At 40.8% G+C, this 17,473-nt stretch overlaps 1 protein-coding gene across 1 annotated transcript; it reads right to left on the reverse strand.

Moving 5' to 3' along the window:
* Window positions 1-5,291: 5,291 nt before the first annotated feature.
* On the reverse strand, window positions 5,292-17,030 carry sycp3 (synaptonemal complex protein 3). The gene is made up of 8 exons (XM_029758758.1): window positions 16,706-17,030; window positions 16,509-16,581; window positions 16,359-16,393; window positions 16,088-16,205; window positions 15,226-15,325; window positions 15,036-15,134; window positions 14,494-14,598; window positions 5,292-6,051 (listed from the first exon to the last, which is right to left on the reverse strand). The coding sequence occupies exons 1-8, from the start codon at window positions 16,836-16,838 to the stop codon at window positions 5,998-6,000; spliced, it is 717 nt and encodes a 238-aa protein (XP_029614618.1). The 5' UTR covers window positions 16,839-17,030; the 3' UTR covers window positions 5,292-5,997.
* Window positions 17,031-17,473: the final 443 nt, after the last annotated feature.

A 17,473-nucleotide genomic window follows, 5' to 3' on the forward strand; every position in this document is an offset into this window, starting at 1 on the left:
GTAAGCAGGGCCAAGTCAGAGGAGAGTAATCTGAGAGTTTGCGGACTCAAAGATACTCTGCCACTGGTCGGTTGCAGGCGACCTAGAGCCGTCCTGACACTGAATTGATCACAGTGGGGATTGGTGCGGTCTGTGGGGGTGAGGAGCCAGGGTGACTGTGTTCTGTGTGAAACATGGTACTTGGTGAAGCCCTATTGGAAGAAGGACCTCGTTCTGAAAGTGTCTGTGTGACTGTCTAAGTGACCCTCAGAGGTGGTGAATTCCAATTATTTTAAATGTGCTAGCCAGGTATGCCCTGGGTTACTCAGTGTGAGTATTTTGTTTTGGGACCACTAGGTATTCTTTGTAGGAGCGTACTGTGTGAGTGGGGTAGGTTGACTCTGTGTGGGTAACCTTTCAATTATGTTCTGATGTTCTGTGTGGACATCTGACCAGTTCTGTGTGGGCATCTGACCAATCCTGTGTGGGTGATCCTTAAAGTTCTGTGTGAGTACCTAAGAATTTCTAACGTTTTATATGGATTCTGTGAATATATTAAAATATAAATTGTATGTGTGTATAATCAATTACTTGAGATTTGATAAAGTAATGCTGAGAATATAATTAGATACAGTTTAAACCACCCATTCGTAGACGTACGTAGGTTTTGAGTTGGTATCTTTAATGGATAATTTGATTAAGATGAGGTTTTAAGCATTATTAAACTGTCTACAATGTCTGGGAAATTGTGCTCTAGAAACTGATTGAGTGTGTCCACTTTTGGTTAATTTACCCTAACGATGTAACTATAAAATGCTTATTGGATTTTTTCATTCTGGATACTACATTTGAAATAAAAATGCCCTTAAAGTCTGAAACGGTTGTATTTATTGAATAAACCATTTTCCATAAAGTTAGAGCGAATTAAGATGGAATCGCGACGTAATTTATAATGTCATACAAAGCCTAGGTATCCATCAAACTAATTATCATTATGTGATTAATGTTATGTAGTAAAGTAATTGAAATACGTTGCATGAGAAAACATAATATTAAAATGCGCAAGATCTGTTTCCTAGTCTATGAATGTCGATTTTACTCTTTGACTGCTAATCTATTCATTTGGCATGTGAGAATCATCGCCGGAGTAACGCTTGGACCTTTAAATTAGGGCTATTTTCTGGGAATTGTCTCGGTAGTACGTGCCGGATTTTACCACTATAGACAATTGTAAAGTGGGTTTATTTAAATAGCTTTGGTGGTTCAGTGGTAGAATTCTCACTTGCCACGCAGGAGGCCTGGGTTTGTTTCCCGGCCAATGAATTGACTTAAATCTGGGTTTCTGATTGTAATTCAACTATTGGTATGATTTTGCCTGGAAAGATATGGTCGCTAGTGTTTGTTTAAGATATAAACTGAACGCTTTAACAGCTTGTTTGGTTCAAATTGAAAGACGAATTCATTCAACTTAAATAGCGAGGCGATTTCGATGTAATACGTTGTCTGTTGCCTAAATGGTCTGCTGAAATAACATTGAGAATAGGAGTCGTATTTAAATAACTGAATCAAAGAAGAGACAGTTACATAAATCTAATGAATAATAATAAGCGGATAGGTAATTGCGATAGAGTTGTGCCCAGCGAAATGTGTTTTTTATTGTTATGGATTGACTTATGTATTTTATAAATTTGGCTCTTTACATGTTATTTTTTAAGTCTTGGACATTTCATAAGTGTGAAACCGAAACCGAAAGGGAAGAGAAAGTGGTAAGGTTTGCTTTTAATCTTACGATAGAGGTAAGGCAGAACGTTGTTTGAGTAGGGGTTATATTTTTTGCCTATTGGTAAGGATAGGAGAGTTGGTTGTGTGCGCTGAGCTATGTTGGGCTATATTTGGCTGTAAGGGATTCAGGTGTGAATAAGGAAACATTTTGTGATAATGTATTCTGATGATTGTTGCTTGGTTTATTGTTTAGGTAACACCAGTGAATTTGAGCAGGAAGTTAATGTATTCTAACATTATAATTTGTTTCCATTACGTGGAACAATGTCAGGTCATTAAGTGGATTGCAGTTTGAGTTTATTTAAATTTTTTACAGGGACAGTGCAAATGAATCACAGTTGTGTGTGTGTGTGTGTGTGTGTGTGTGTCTAATGGCAGGGTATTCCAGACATGGAAAGCTCCCACACTGAAAGCAGATTGACTAAAAGTGCTTTTCCTTAAGGGAACTATACAGTCATCTCTCATGGCGGACCTTGTGGATCTGCTGCCATAAGGTTTGGGGTTTCTGTTTAACAAAAGTACTAAGTGGACATTTTAGAATCTTGAATACAAGACAGGCGTCAGTATATTGCACAAGATTTCTTTCCAACTCAGGAGTTTATGCTTTCTATAGCTATTGGGCTTCCTATCAAGCACTTTGAGAGCCTGTTTGCAGACAGACTGAATGGGTTTTAATGTTGTACAGCAAGCTTGGGCCAAACTAGTAAAGTAGTATATTAAGTGGGGGAGTATCATAGATTTGAAGTATAGTTTTGTTACCTCTGTAGTCAAACAATTTCATATGTTTTGGAAATTAGCTAGGTTGAATTTGGTTATTTGAGTTATCTTTTTCATTTGCTTTTTAAAAGAGAGGTTGGAATCAAGCATGATGCCGTGGTTCATAAAATCAGATACCGCCTGGAGCTTTTCCCCTAATACATAGACATCGGTCTCAGGGGCATCAGTTGTTTTCTTTGTGAGGAACATGCAGACTGTGTTTTTTTATTGAGATGCAAACATGAGTCCCTGAGCAACTTTGTCATCTTAACCATTATAGTAGTGTGTTCTTTGGTAGTTTGTTTGTTATTTGCATGCATTTATTACCGTATCATCTGCATACATTGGAACTTCAGACCCTGTACAGACAGAAGGAAGATGATTAATGTACGAGCTGAACAGTATTGATCTTTGGGGAATGCAAACATTGTAGATATAAGTGGAAAAAAGTTAGTTTTGACTCTTACGCTGATGAGACAGCACCAACTTCTTAAAAGGTTTTATATTTGTTAAACAACAGGTTTGTTTTTACTAAATTTATGCAACAGGTTGAAATTATTAGATTGCTGGAAAGGGGTTATGGGTTTGTTTGTTTACTGTTTATTTTAGGTGTTGATTTTACTTAATTAAACATTGTATTATCTGATGTGTTTGAATAGGATTCTTTCTTCCGGGACAGGTGGAAGTCACCTAAAGTATGTATGTTAAAGGAGACATGGGAGAACACGTCTAAAAAAACATTTTATTAAATGCCTGGGATTGAATTTCACTGATTCCTTATGCTGAGAAATTTACTACATTTGCGATAGAGGATAAGGGTAAGGGTCTAAGGGTAGCGCATGCTAAATTAAGTACATATAAATATTGAGGAAGTTGAAAACGAATGATTAATGTTTTGAGGGAGTACAGTGGAATTATCATTATTATTAGATTTTGTTTGTAGTTAACTTTTGGGTTTCTGAATCGGTGTAGTATAATGAATGCTCTGGTCCCCCACACTCTGGTCCCCCGTTGTGACCATTTTCCCAAGCATCTCTGTCTATCTTCTTACCTGTAGAGAGGAAGCTCCCAGCCAGCAGTATGCCTCTCTTTCTCTGTGCTTAGCAGGTATGACACCGAGTCTGTGGTGGGGTTTGTTTGAGCTTGGGCACACGCTGAGGCCTTGGAGCTGGACTTGGTAGAGACCGCTATGTTATCGTAAAAATTCGTGAAAACAAAATGTGCCTCTTGTTCTTAGTTTAGGGATTGGCCTAAGGTTGGCATTGGGTGGGTTTTGGCCTAGGATTCAAATCAAGTCTAAGAAGATACATTTTTTAAATAGGCGGGTTTATGACTGTGGCAAGTAGTGACGTTTCGACCCTTCCAGCGCCTGGGTGTGCCACAACATTCGGCTTTATGGGGAGCGTTTTCTCGCTTGGCAAAGCAACATTGAGGGTTAGGTGGTTAACGGTCTGTTGTAAGGCAGGTCCTCACCAGACATCACCAGCAACAACGTCGCCTATGGTCACAAACCCACCGTCGCTAGACCAGACGGGACAGGCAAAAAGCGCTCTTCACTGACGAGTCGCAGTTTTGTCTCACCAGGGGTGATAGTCGGATTTGCGTTTATCGTTGAAGGAATGAGCAATACACCGAGGCATGTACTCTGGAGCGGGATCGATTTGGAGGTGGAGTGTCCGTCATGGTCTGGGGCGGGGCTGTCACAGCATCATCGGACTGAGCTTGTTGTCATTGCAGGCAATCTCAACGCTGTGCTTTACAGGGAAGACATCCGCCTCATGTGGTACCCTTCCTGCAGGCTCATCCTGACATGACCCTCCAGCATGACAATGCCACCAGCCATACTGCTCGTTCTGTGCGTGATTTCCTGCAAGACAGGAATGTCAGTGTTCTGCCATGGCCAGCGAAGAGCCCAGATCTCAATCCCATTGAGCACGTCTGGGACCTGTTGGATCGCAGGGTGAGGGCTAGAGCCGTTCCCCCCAGAAATGTCCGAGAACTTGCAGGTGCCTTGGTGGAAGAGTGGGGTAACATCTCACAGCAAGAACGGGCAAATCTGGTGCAGTCCATGAGGAGAAGATGCACTGCAGTACTTAATGCAGCTGGTGGCCACACCGGATACTGACTGTTACTTTTGATTTGTCCATCCTTTTGTTCAGGGACACATTACTTGTTCAGTTTGTCTCATTTGTTGAATCTTGAGTCAACAAATTTCAAGTACTGTAAGTGAATCAGAACTGTTTGTACTGTATGTTATTCTTAGCTTGAGCCATTTCAGTGACAAATATATATGTTGCAAGACATACCATTGTATTGGCATGCAAAGTTGAGAAGAACCCATCTTGATTTAACAAGGCAGGAGGGATAGTTAAAAGTATAGTAGTCATACTTTACTCATTACATTGATCAAACTATACAGACATATCTTCAAAGGACAAAATACAAATGTCAGGTCTGGTCAATGCATATTACTAAAGGCCTAGCTATAATAGCATTGTCTGGTATGCATTCACTTTCACGGGTCTGCAAGTTATTTTCTTGAATAACAATGCAATACGAGGAGACAAAAAAAAAAGAGGTCATTGAAGTAGCTAGTATACAGCGACATCTGTCTTACACCTTCCCTGGATAGCAAACATTCATCTGGTTTACCTCAAAGAACACCCAAATAATTTGAACTGTATTCATAGGAAATTGTAAATTTACAACATCCTACCTAGCTCTTTAAATGCTAACACAGAGCCAACATTGGCATATGGAAACTAATCAGTGGCTAAGCATTGATTTCAAGAGAAATTTAACAAAAGTATGACACACTAAAAAAGGTAGCAACAAATCTTATCCATTTTTGCCTAATAACAGTCCCTGCAATCCTATCCAGTAAGTGAAGTGTCTTCTTCCTTTGGGTTTGTTTACATGCGCAGCTCAGTTATTGGTACATTATTGCCACCTATTTGCAGGGATGTACTGGTGATTTGATAGTCTATTACATGACAACCAACATACTGTACAGCCCCAACATTGTGTAAATATAAAAAAAGAATACATCAATGTTTGGAGAAAAAAAGAGGCAAACATTTAAAAGCACACAGACAGAGGAGTGGATCAACATTTTGTTATTGTTGTCTGCCTTGACAAATCAGAAAATACTTCAGTCCATTATAGAAAATAACTGCTACTTATAATGGCTTTAATAAAAACAAAATTGTATTGTTTAGAGCAAATTGTTTTATGAAACAAACAGAAGATAAACATACAGGTGAGTATACAATAGCAGATCAACTGGCAAATAAATGTACGAATAAGCAACATGTTAATGAATAAATACAGCATGAAAATATACAAACAAAATTCAGACTTTGAAAACCTTCTCTGTCTTTCATTTCCAGTGTCTAATTGTCGTGAACTCTCGAATTGTAAAAACACTTAGCGGTTTGACTGAAGAGGCTATTGACATGGTAACATCAGATTAAACTTCCTCTAGAACAGCATAGACTGAAGAGACTTGCGGACAGTGGCCATCTCCTGCTGTTGCTGTGGACAGAGAGAGATGAGTGTTATAACCTAAGTGACCAATGGGAAACCATTCCAGATTTTTTTTTAAATACAAATTGAATAAAATTGTATTTGTCACATGCGCCGACTATTTTTTGTGGCTGTTGGACTTCCTGAGCCAACAGCCAACAGAATAGGTCCCCACGTGTCGGACATACGCAATACCAACACAGGCTCTCCTCAGGGATGCGTTTTGTCCCCACTCCTGTACATCTTGTACACTAATAGTTGTACTAGTTCCCATCCTGACAGACACCTCGTTAAATTCGCTGATGACACTGCCTTGATCAGCCTGTTGTATGATGACAAGGAACATCATGGCCCGGTCCTAGATGACTTTGTAGAGTGGTGTGAGGAATCACACTTGGTCCTCAATACCAACAAGACCAAAGAGATGTGCATAGACTTCATGAAGCATACAACACCTACCTCTGCAACATCTATCAGAGGTCAGAATATAGAGATTGTAGAGGAATACAAATACCTGGGTGTCCTCTTGGACAATAAGCTTCAGTAGAGTAAATGTACAGACCTGATCTATAAAAACAGCCAACAGACTGTACTTTCTCAAAAAGCTGGGCTCTTTAAATGTAGACTGTACGATACTGACTCTGTTTTACAAATCTTTCATTCAGAGTATTTTTACTTTTTGTATTGTTTGTTGGTTTGGCAATGCCACTGTCAGCCAGAGAAATATGCTGAGAAGGATTATCACCACAGCAAGCAAGGTACTTGGAGTCAACCAGACAGGCCTGGATGAGATCTTTAAGGTCAAGGCCCTCCGCAAGGCTCACAAAATCATTTTAGACCCAAGCCACCCCCTGTACCCAGACTTTGAACTACTTCTCTCTGGGCGCAGGTATAGGGCACCACTCAGCAGGAAAAACAGAACAAGACAATCATTTGTGCCAGGTGTGATATCCCTCCTAAGTAGCTTGGGCTAATGTTCCTATCGACTCAGTAAGGCCAGCAGGCTCGTCTTTAAAAAAAAAAAAAGTTTTATTGGTATGTAACTTATGAAAGTTGTATTGTCAATTTTGTTTTGTATTTAAACGCCACTTTAAATGTGTACATGACACTGCAACACAATTTCCCCTTGGGGACAACAAAGTCAGTAAGTAAGTACAACAGGTGTAGACCTTATGGTAAAATGGTTACTTACAAGCCCTTAACACTTCTTTTTCTTAACTTCTTAAAGCGTTGTTGGTTAAGTAAATGGAAAATAAAAGTAACAAATAATTAAACAGCAGCAGTAAAATAACAATAGCGAGGCTATATACAGGGGGTACCAATACAGAGTCAATGTGCAGGGGCACCGGTTAGTCGAGGTAATTGAGGTAATATGTACATGTAGGTAGAGTTAAAGTGACTATGCATAGATAATAAACAGAGAGTAGCAGCAGCGTAAAAGAGGGGTCTGGGTAGCCATTTGATTAGCTGTTCAGGAGACTTATGGCTTGTGGGTAGAAGCTGTTAAGAAGTCTTTTGGACCTAGACATGGCGCTCCGGGGCCGCTTGCCGTGCGGTAGCAGAGAGAACAGTCCATGACTAGGGTGGCTGGAGTCTTTGACAATTTTTAGGGCCTTCCTCTGACACCACCTGGTATAGAGGTCCTGGATGGCAGGAATCCTGGCCCCAGTGATGTACTGGGCCTTACGCACTACCCTCTGTGTAGTGCCTTGCGGTCAGAGGCCAAGCAGTTGCCATACCAGGCAGTGATGCAACCAGTCAGGATGCTCTGGATGGTGCAGCTGTAGAACCTTTTGAGGATCTGAGGACAGTCTCCTGAGGGTGAATAGGCTTTGTCGTGCCCTCTTCACGACTGTCTTAGTGTGTTTGGACCATGATAGTTTGCTGGTGATGTGGACACCAAGGAACTTGAAGCTCTCAATCGGCTCCACTACAGCTCCGTCGATGAGAATGGGGGCGTGCTCGGTCCTCATTTTCTTGTTGTCCACAATCATCTCCTTTGGTCTTGATCACATTGAGGGAGAGGTTGTTGTCCTGGCACCACATGGCCAGGTCTCGAACCTCCTCCCTATAGGCTGTCTCATCGTTGTCGGTGATCAGGCCTACCACTTGATGATGGTGTTGGAGTCTTGCCTGGCCATGCAGTCATGAGTGAACAGGGAGTACAGGAGGAGGCTGAACAAGCACCACTGAGGGGCCCCTAGTGTTGAGGATCAGCGTGGCGGATGTGTTGTTACCTACCCTTACCACCTGGGGTGGCCCGTCAGGAAGTCCAGGATCTAGTTGCAGAGGGAGGTGTTTAGTCCCACAGTCCTTCGCTTAGTGATGAGCGTTGAGGGCACTATGGTGTTGAACGATGAGCTCTAATCAATAAATAGCATTCTCTCATAGGTGTTCATTTTGTCCAGGTGGGAAAGGGCAGTGTTGAGAGCAATAGAGATTGCAACACCTGTGGATCTGTTGGGGCAGTATGCAAATTGGAGTGGGCCTAGGGTTTCTGGGATAATTGGTGTTTATGTGAGCCATGACCAGCCTTTCAAAGCACATCATGGCTACAGACGTGAGTGCTACGGGTCGGTAGTCATTTAGGCAGGTTACCTTAGTGTTCTTGGGCACAGGGACTATGGTAGTCTGCTTGAAACATGTTGGTATTACAGACTCAATCAGGGACATGTTGAAAATGTCAGTGAAGACACCTGCCAGTTGGTCAGCACATGCCCGGAGCACACGTCCTGCTAATCCGTCTGGCCCTGCGGCCTTGTGTATGTTGACCTGTTTAAAGGTCTTACTCACATCGGCTACAGAGAGCGTGATTACACAGTCGTCTGGAACAGCTGATGCTTTCATGCATGCTTCAGTGTTACTTGCCTCGAAGCGAGCATAGAAGTAATTTAGCTCGTCTGGTAGGCTCGTGTCACTGGGTAGCTCGCAGCTGTGCTTCCCTTTGTAGTCTGTAATAGTTTGCAAGCCCTGCCACATCTGACGAGCGCCAGAGCCGGTGTAGTATGATTCGATCTTATTCCTGTATTGACACTTTGCCTGTTTGATGGTTCGTAGGAGGGCATAGCGGGATTTCTTATAAGCTTCCGGGTTAGAGTCAAATCAAAATCAAATCAAATCAAAACAAAATCAAATCAAATCAAATTTATTTATATAGCCCTTCGTACATCAGCTGAAATCTCAAAGTGCTGTACAGAAACCCAGCCTAAAACCCCAAACAGCAAGCAATGCATGTGAAAGAAGCACGGTGGCTGGGAAAAACTCCCTAGGAAAACCTCCTGAGAAAGGAGTTTCAAGGAGTCCCGCTCCTTGAAAGCGGCAGGTCTACCCTTTAGCTCAGTGCGGATCTTGCCTGTAATCCATGGCTTCTGGTTGGGGTATGTACGTACAGTCACTGTGGGGACGATGTCGTCGATGCACTTATTGATGTGGTGTACTCCTCAATGCCATCGAAAGAATCCCAGAACATATTCCAGTCTGTGCTAGCAAAACAGTCCTGTAGCTTAGCATCTGCTTCATCTGACCTCTTTCCTATTGACCAAGTCACCGGTGCTTCCTGCTTTAGTTTTTGCTTGTAAGCAGGAAGCAGGAGGATAGAATTATGGTCAGATTTGCCAAATGGAGAACGAGGGAGAGCTTTGTACGTGTCTCTGTGCGTGGAGTAAAGGTGGTCTAGAATTTTTTCCCCTCTGGTTGCACATTTAACATGCTGGTAGAAATGAGGTAAAACAGATTTGAGTTTCCCTGCATTAAAGTCCCATGCCACTAGGAGCGTCACCTCTGGATGAGCGTTTTCCTGTTTGCTTATGGCGGTATACAGGTCATTGAGTGCAGCCTTAGTGCCAGCATCGGTTTGTGGTGCTATATAGACAGCTACAAAAAATACAGATAAACTCTTGGTAAATAGTGTGGTCTACAGCTTATCATGAGATAATCTACCTCAGGTGAGCAAAACCTCGAGACTTCCTTAGACTTTATTTTTTTAAGGGGTGGATCAGCTTTAATATTGTGGATAGATTGTTGCTTCCATCAATGTAACTGTCTGCATCATTTCCAATCCCCCATATATTTTTGGGGTAAATACACAAATTCAAGAAGGGGTGATTATATTAATTAACAGTAATTTTGATCCAAATGTGCAAATTGTCCAAACAGATCATCAAGGTAGATGTATTATTTTAAATATGTTATTGGACAATAAACAGATATGGCTTATTAACCTATACGGTCCAAATAATGATGATCCAAGCTTCTTTGAAAATATATCTAAGAATTTATCAACTCTACAAGCAAAAGTTTGGGGTCACTTAGAAATGTCCATGTTTTTAAAAGAAAAGCACAGTTTTTGTCCATTCAAATATCAAAATGATCAGAAATACAGTGTAGACATTGTTAATGTTGTAAATGACTATTGTAGCTGGAAACGGCTGATTTTAAATGGAATATCTACATAGGTCCATTATCAGCAACCATCACTCCTGTGTTCCAATGGCACGTTGTGTTAGCTAATCTAAGTTTATCATTTTAAAAGGCTAATTGATGATTAGAAAACCCTTTTGCAATTATGTTAGCACAGCTGAAAACCTTCTTTTGATTAAAGAAGCAATAAAACTGGCCTTCTTTAGACTAGTTGAGTATCTGGAGCATCAGCATTTGTTGGTTCGATTACAGGCTCAAAGTGACCAGAAACAAATAACTTTCTCCTGAAATTCGTCAGTCTATTCTTGTTCTGAGAAATGAAAGCTATTCCATGGGAGAAATTGCCAAGAAACTGAAGATCTCGTACAACGCTGTGTATTACTCCCTTCACAGAAAAGTGCAAACTGGCTCTAACCAGAATAGAAAGAGGAGTGGGAGGCCCTGGTGCACAACTGAGCAAGAGGACAAGTACATTAGTGTCTAGTTGGAGAAACAGATGCCTCACAAGTCCTCAACCGGCAGCTTCATTAAATAGTACCCGCAAAACACCAGTAAAACCTTTTTAAAATCCCCCACCATAATAAGAGTCTAGTGTTGCTTGTAGAGTTGATAAATTCTTAGATATATTTTCAAAGAAGCTTGGATCATCATTATTTGGACCGTATAGGTTAATAAGCCATATCTGTTTATTGTCCAATAACATATTTAAAATAATACATCTACCTTGATGATCTGTTTGGACAATTTGCACATTTGGATCAAAATTACTGTTAATTAATATAATCACCCCTTCTTGAATTTCTTAGCCCATGAGAGAAATATATTCCCCCCTCCAGTCCTCTTTCCACAAAACTTCATCTAAAATGATTGAATGAGTTTCCTGTAAACAATAGATATTATACTCATTCTCTTTTAGCCAAGTAAATACTGATCGTCTGTTCTTATTATCTGCTAAGCCATTACAATTATAACTGGCTATACTTATTTCACCACTTACCATGAGACAAGTTTAATTTCTATTTATCAAAATATGTTTGTAAACGTACCATTAAAAAGTAACATGATGATTGAATGTCTATATAGCTGTACCATGACATTTGCATTGCTACTTAGTAAATCTCCAATTGGTCCCCACTATTCCACCCGCTAAAACCCCTCATCCCGAGTTTGGTTGTCATCCCAATGCCCGGCAGACCACCCCCGACTCCATAGCCCAGGAGTCATTAAAACTTGTTTTCAACCACTCCACAAATTTGTTAACAAACTATAGTTTAGGACATCTACTTTGCTCATGACACAAGTCATTTTTCCAACAATTGTTTACAGACAGATTATTTCACTTATAATTCACTGTATCACAATTCCAGTGGGTCAGAAGGTTACATACACTAAGTTTACTGTGCCTTTAAAGAGCTTGGAAAAATCCAGAAAATGATGCCATGGCTTTAGAAGCTTCTGATAGGCTAATTGACATTATCTGAGTCAATTGGAGGTGTGCCTGTGGATGCATTTCAAGGCCTACCTTCAAACTCTGTGCCTCTGCTTGACATCATGGGAAAATCAAAGAAAATCAGCCAAGACCTCAGATTGTGGACCACCACAAGTCTGGTTCATCCTTGGGAGCAATTTCCAAACGCCTGATGGTACCATGTTCATCTGTACAAACAATAGTACGCAAGTATAAACACCATGGGACCACGCAGCCGTCATACCACTCAGGAAGGAGACGCGTTCTGTCTCCTAGAGATGAATGTACTTTGGTGAGAAAAGTGCAATTCAATCCCAGAACAACAGCAAAGGACCTTGTGAAGATTTTGGAGGAAACAGGTATAAAAGTATCTATATCCAAAGTAAAATGAGTCCTATATCGACATAACCTGAAAGACCGCTCAGCAAGGAAGAAGCCACTGCTCCAAAACCGCCATAAAAAAGCCAGACTACGGTTTGCAACTGCACATGGGGACAAAGATCGTACTTTTTGGAGAAATGACCTCTGGCCTGATGAAACAAAAATAGAACTGTTTGGCCATAATGACCATCGTTATGTTTGGAGGAAAAAGGGGGAAGCTTGCAAGCCGAAGAACACCATCCCAACCGTGAAGCACGGGGGTGGCAGCATCATGTTGTGGGGGTGCTTTGCTGCATGAAGGACTGGTGCACTTCACAAAATAGATGGCATCATGAGGCAGGACAATTATGTGGATATATTGAAGCAACATCACAAGACATCAGTCAGGAAGTTTAAAGCTTGGTCGCAAATGGGTCTTCCAAATGGACAATGACCCCAAGCATACTTCCAAAGTTGTGGCAAAATGGCTTAAGGACAACAAAGTCAAGGTATTGGAGTGGCCATCACAAAGCCTTGACCTCAATCCTATAGAAAACTTGTGGGCAGAACTGAAAAAGCGTGTGCAAGCAAGGAGGCCTACAAACCTGATTCAGTTACACCAGCTCTGTCAGGAGGATTGGGCCAAAAATTCACTCAACTTATTGTGAGAAGCTTGTGGAAGGTTACCTGAAACGTTTGACCAAAGTTAAACAATTTAAAGGCAATGCAACCAAATACTAATTGAGTGTATGTAAACTTCTGACCAACTGGGAATGTGATGAAAGAAATAAAAGCTGAAATAAATCATTCTCTCTACTATTATTCTGACATTTCACATTTTTTAAATAAAGTGGTGATCATAACTGACCTGAGACAGGGAATTGTTACAAGGATTAAATGTCAGGAATTGTGAAAAAGTGAGTTTAAATGAATTTGGCTAAGGTGTATGTAAACTTCCGACTTCAACTGTATTTGTATTATATATAGCCATTAAAATTATATATAAAATCCTGTTTCTTATTTTCCATAATTAGCTATTAATATTTGTAGTAATGTAGGCAATTTATGTAAAGGATTTTTACCTCTCACCAGTCTCGCCATTACCAAAATTACATTATGGCAAGCAATTATTATATTAGCAAACAATTATTGTGAATCATCCTATATTGTCCCTAACATCTTTTACTCCCTCATAACAGTTGTGGGATACACACGCAACCCCTTTCCCCCACAACAACCATAGACTCAGATTCTCAACAGTTGGACCATCCCGGAGCCCAACTCAAGAAAGGTCAAGATTTACGAATGTATATACAGTTGCAGCTGCTGAGAAGGCCTGCAAAACTGAGCAAAAACAATGGGCAGAAATGGGGAGATTTGATTAACCATTGTCACGTCCTAGATGATGGAGGTGAGATATACCCCCTTCCCCTAACTTTGTGCAGCAGTTGTTGTTTACAAATATACATAGACCGCCACCCCTCAACTTATCAGAGGCCGCTGTTCTATCCTGCCGAAAAGAATTAAAACCCGCCAGCTGTATGTTATTCATGTTGTCGTTCAGCCACGACTCGGTGAATCATAAGATAATACGGTTTTTAATGTCCCGTTGGTAGGATATACATGATCGTAGTTCGTCTATTTTATTATCGATTGATTGTACATTGGCTAATAGGACCGATGGGGAAGGTACCCTCTCGGCGACGGATCCTTACAAGGCACCCAGACCTTCGTCCTCGATACCTCCGTCTCTTTGTCCTGCGAATGACAGGGATGAGGGCCTTGTCGGGCGTCTGAAGTAAATCCTTATTGTACAAAATAAGTTACAAATAACGCGAAAAAAACATACACAATAGCACAATTGGTTACGGAATCGTAAAACGGCAGCCATCTCCTTAGGCGCCATTCTTCTTGCCATAACTCAGTGGTAGCCAGAAATGAGTAGGAGTTGGACGTAACATAACTTCCATCATAAATGAATAAGTGGTTTCAATTTACTTTAATTAACCCTCAGACATGAAGGCTACATGGCATGAAAATAATCGAATAAAAAATGTCATGACAGCTGGTGTCACTTTCTCCATTAATTATTTTTGACCGTTTGCTAGCTTTGAGCCAAGCCAATTAGCTGAACTTAACATAATTTTGTCATGAGTGTACAATTTTTCAAAAGCTGTAAATGCGATTGACATTGCGTAACTCACAGTGTCCATCATAACTTTCTTCTGCAACACTGCCATCTCCTTCTTCAGCTCCACCTGTGCCCCCTGCAAGAAGGTCTCATGGCTCTTCTCCATCTCCTCCATGTTCTTAAAAAGACATTATGACAAACCCAAGAGTTTCAATTATTTTCATTAACTTGATAGAAAGATCTGGGTTGAAATTGAATCATTCCAAATAGCGTTTCTTTTGCACTTCAATTTGACAGGTGTTTTGATTTGTACAATAGTGTGTTGGAGAACAGCAGCGAGTTGACACGTAATTTTGAAATTGGTACTCCCGTAGCATGTGTCGCATGACCTGTAAATACAGAAAACAAACCTGACGGAGAAGTCATCTAGCGAATGCCACAGGACAGACGATTTGTAAATTAAGTACCATACTGATGTGCAAATCAAAAACACTTGTGAAAAAGTTGTGTAAAATTCCTCATCTGTAATGATGGAATTCCAGCTATGGATCAGTGTCTTTGGGAGCCTTTGCACCTGCCTAACATTGTATGAGGAAACTGTCATCTGGGACTCGCCTTAATGAACTGCTCGTATAGCTCTTTGATGGTTTTCAGTTTCTGGCTTTGCACCACTCTAGCCTGCTGGAACAGTTTTTGTTGCTGGCGAAACAAGTTCTACAGAGGAAAAGATAATGTTACATTTCAGCTGTATACTGTATGTGAGTCCCGAAATAGTTGCATTATCAGTATACAGAATAGCACTGACATTCAATTTTTCCTCCTGATCCTCTGATTTCTGTGCATCAATCTCCCATTGCTGCAGCACAGATGACACCTGCTGTGAGTACTCCTGAGTCAGCTTCTGCCTGCAAAAACACCCAGTAGACAATGTTTTCACCGTTACCCAAGACAAATGACATAGTGCAAAGCAAACAGCAGATGTAGGCTAATAAATGTGTAAACTAATGGCAATAAAATGGTGTCTGGGATAGGATTTTGGCCACTACAGTGATATCAAATGTTACCTGCCATGTGTAGTCATTGACGTACCCTACAATGCGCCCAAACATAATTATATTCTTAGTTTTGTTGTTGTTGCTGGAGTCTGGGAGCTTGATTTGAGAGCATGCATATTGTTTCAAAGGTGATCCAAAAACATTGACGCAAAGAGCAAGCTACGATACAAAAATTCATACAAATGATTTTAACGAGAACAAAGCAAAACTTTCAGGTCTAAAGTATACTTCTGATTGGTACCTTTGTATTCTTCAGCTCCATCTGAATAAAGAAAACACCTTGCTAAACAAAGAATGCAGACAATATTTTCTGAGGATTTTTTTCACGTAATGTAGATGACAAACTGGGTGCCATCTGTGTGTACATTTTATAATTTTTTTTACTTAACCTTTATTTAACTAGGCAAGTCAGTTAAGAACAAATTCTTATTTACAATGATGGCCTACACCGGCCAAACCCGGATGACGCTGGGCAAATTGTGCGCCGCCCTATGGGACTCCCAATCACTGCCAGTTGTGATACAGCCTATATTCAATGCCAGGAGGTGTTGCTGAGGTGAAGGAGGGCTGACACTGCCTCACACAATCTCTGGTCTCAGCAGGTGTTGTTACCTTTGTGCATACTGGGTATTCCACAGCTGCTCCAGTTTCTGATTGCTGCCCTTCAGTGAGCTCTTGGTGAAGGTCTCTAAACGTTTCCTCTTGGCCTGCATGGCTTTGCTTATATCAGCTATGAAACAAATACTAATTTGAGACAAACATTTATTAAAGAACATAGCATAAGCCTACCTTTGGTTACTACAACCTTAACCAACAGTTGTTTTAGAGTATTCAATATATAGCTATTGGCTAGCTAAAATAAATCACATTGTGATAAACTTGCCTCCAAATCTCTCCAACATGGTTTGTACCTCGTTCCTAGGGAATGCCATGATTAAAGAAACAATTAAAAGGATGAAGGCTCAATTTGACGATTATAACAGGCCGTTGCTGGTAGGAAGCTTAGTTTATGTTAGCTAACTTTATAACTTACCCCAATCCAACTTTTATATCATCTTCCTCAAATGACCTTTTCTTGGCCATCTTGTCAACAACAGGAGTTTCATCTATGGACATTGGCAGAGATGAAGGTGATAAAATACCACATACGGTAAATTATCTAGCTAGCCCAAATGGAGTCAGAAAACCAATTGCCTTTGCATAGCTAACGTTGGTTATCTCGCTAGTTACCTTCTCGGATGTCATCCTCTGACCAACTCAGTCCTGTCTTTTCGTCCTCAAGTGCGAAATCAAACGATTTTATGTCAGTTGAGTCTTCTGCATGCTTCGTTTTCTTTGACTGTTTTCTCCCAGTGGAGGCCATTAACAGTACCGGACGTGTGTTATTCTAGCCAAAAATCTAAGGAACACACTAGACTAGCTAACTACTGTTCATTTACGTCAACGTTTAAAATAAGTGAGGACGAGTACTTGTCACTGCTACCGCTATAACCTACTGTAATTTCGACATAAGTCAAATGTTTATCAGTTGCTAATACTGTATATGTTTTTACAATCGTCGTTCCTGCTGGTCTGTTCCCGCCAGGGAAAATATAATTGGTTCTCCAGGATTTCGCGCCATGATGGCACGAGCTTGCTATGACATCTTGAGAGGCAGGACGACCTAAACCAGACTTCAAAGACACTCAAATCCAGATATTGTAGCTGGCGAGCTAGAAGAGTACAGGGATCAAATATACAGTAGCTGCAAGCAGCAATAACAGGATTCAGATATGGGCCCATTGTGCAGCCACCAGGAAAAATTTGACACATTTCCCTATAAGAACTTACATCAGTACTGTTTACCAGGCTAACCAAATATCAGAACTCCAAATTCAAAAGGCACTCGCACATCTGAGCAATCTTTTTTGCAGGTGCATGGTAACTGTTGAACAAGATGAAGGAAAAAGGAAACCGCACACTGCTCTTGATAGTAACAATGAACTTTAATAAGCTTAC

Source organism: Salmo trutta, chromosome 7 (genome assembly GCF_901001165.1).
Source record: "Salmo trutta chromosome 7, fSalTru1.1, whole genome shotgun sequence".
Classification (NCBI taxonomy): domain Eukaryota; kingdom Metazoa; phylum Chordata; class Actinopteri; order Salmoniformes; family Salmonidae; genus Salmo; species Salmo trutta.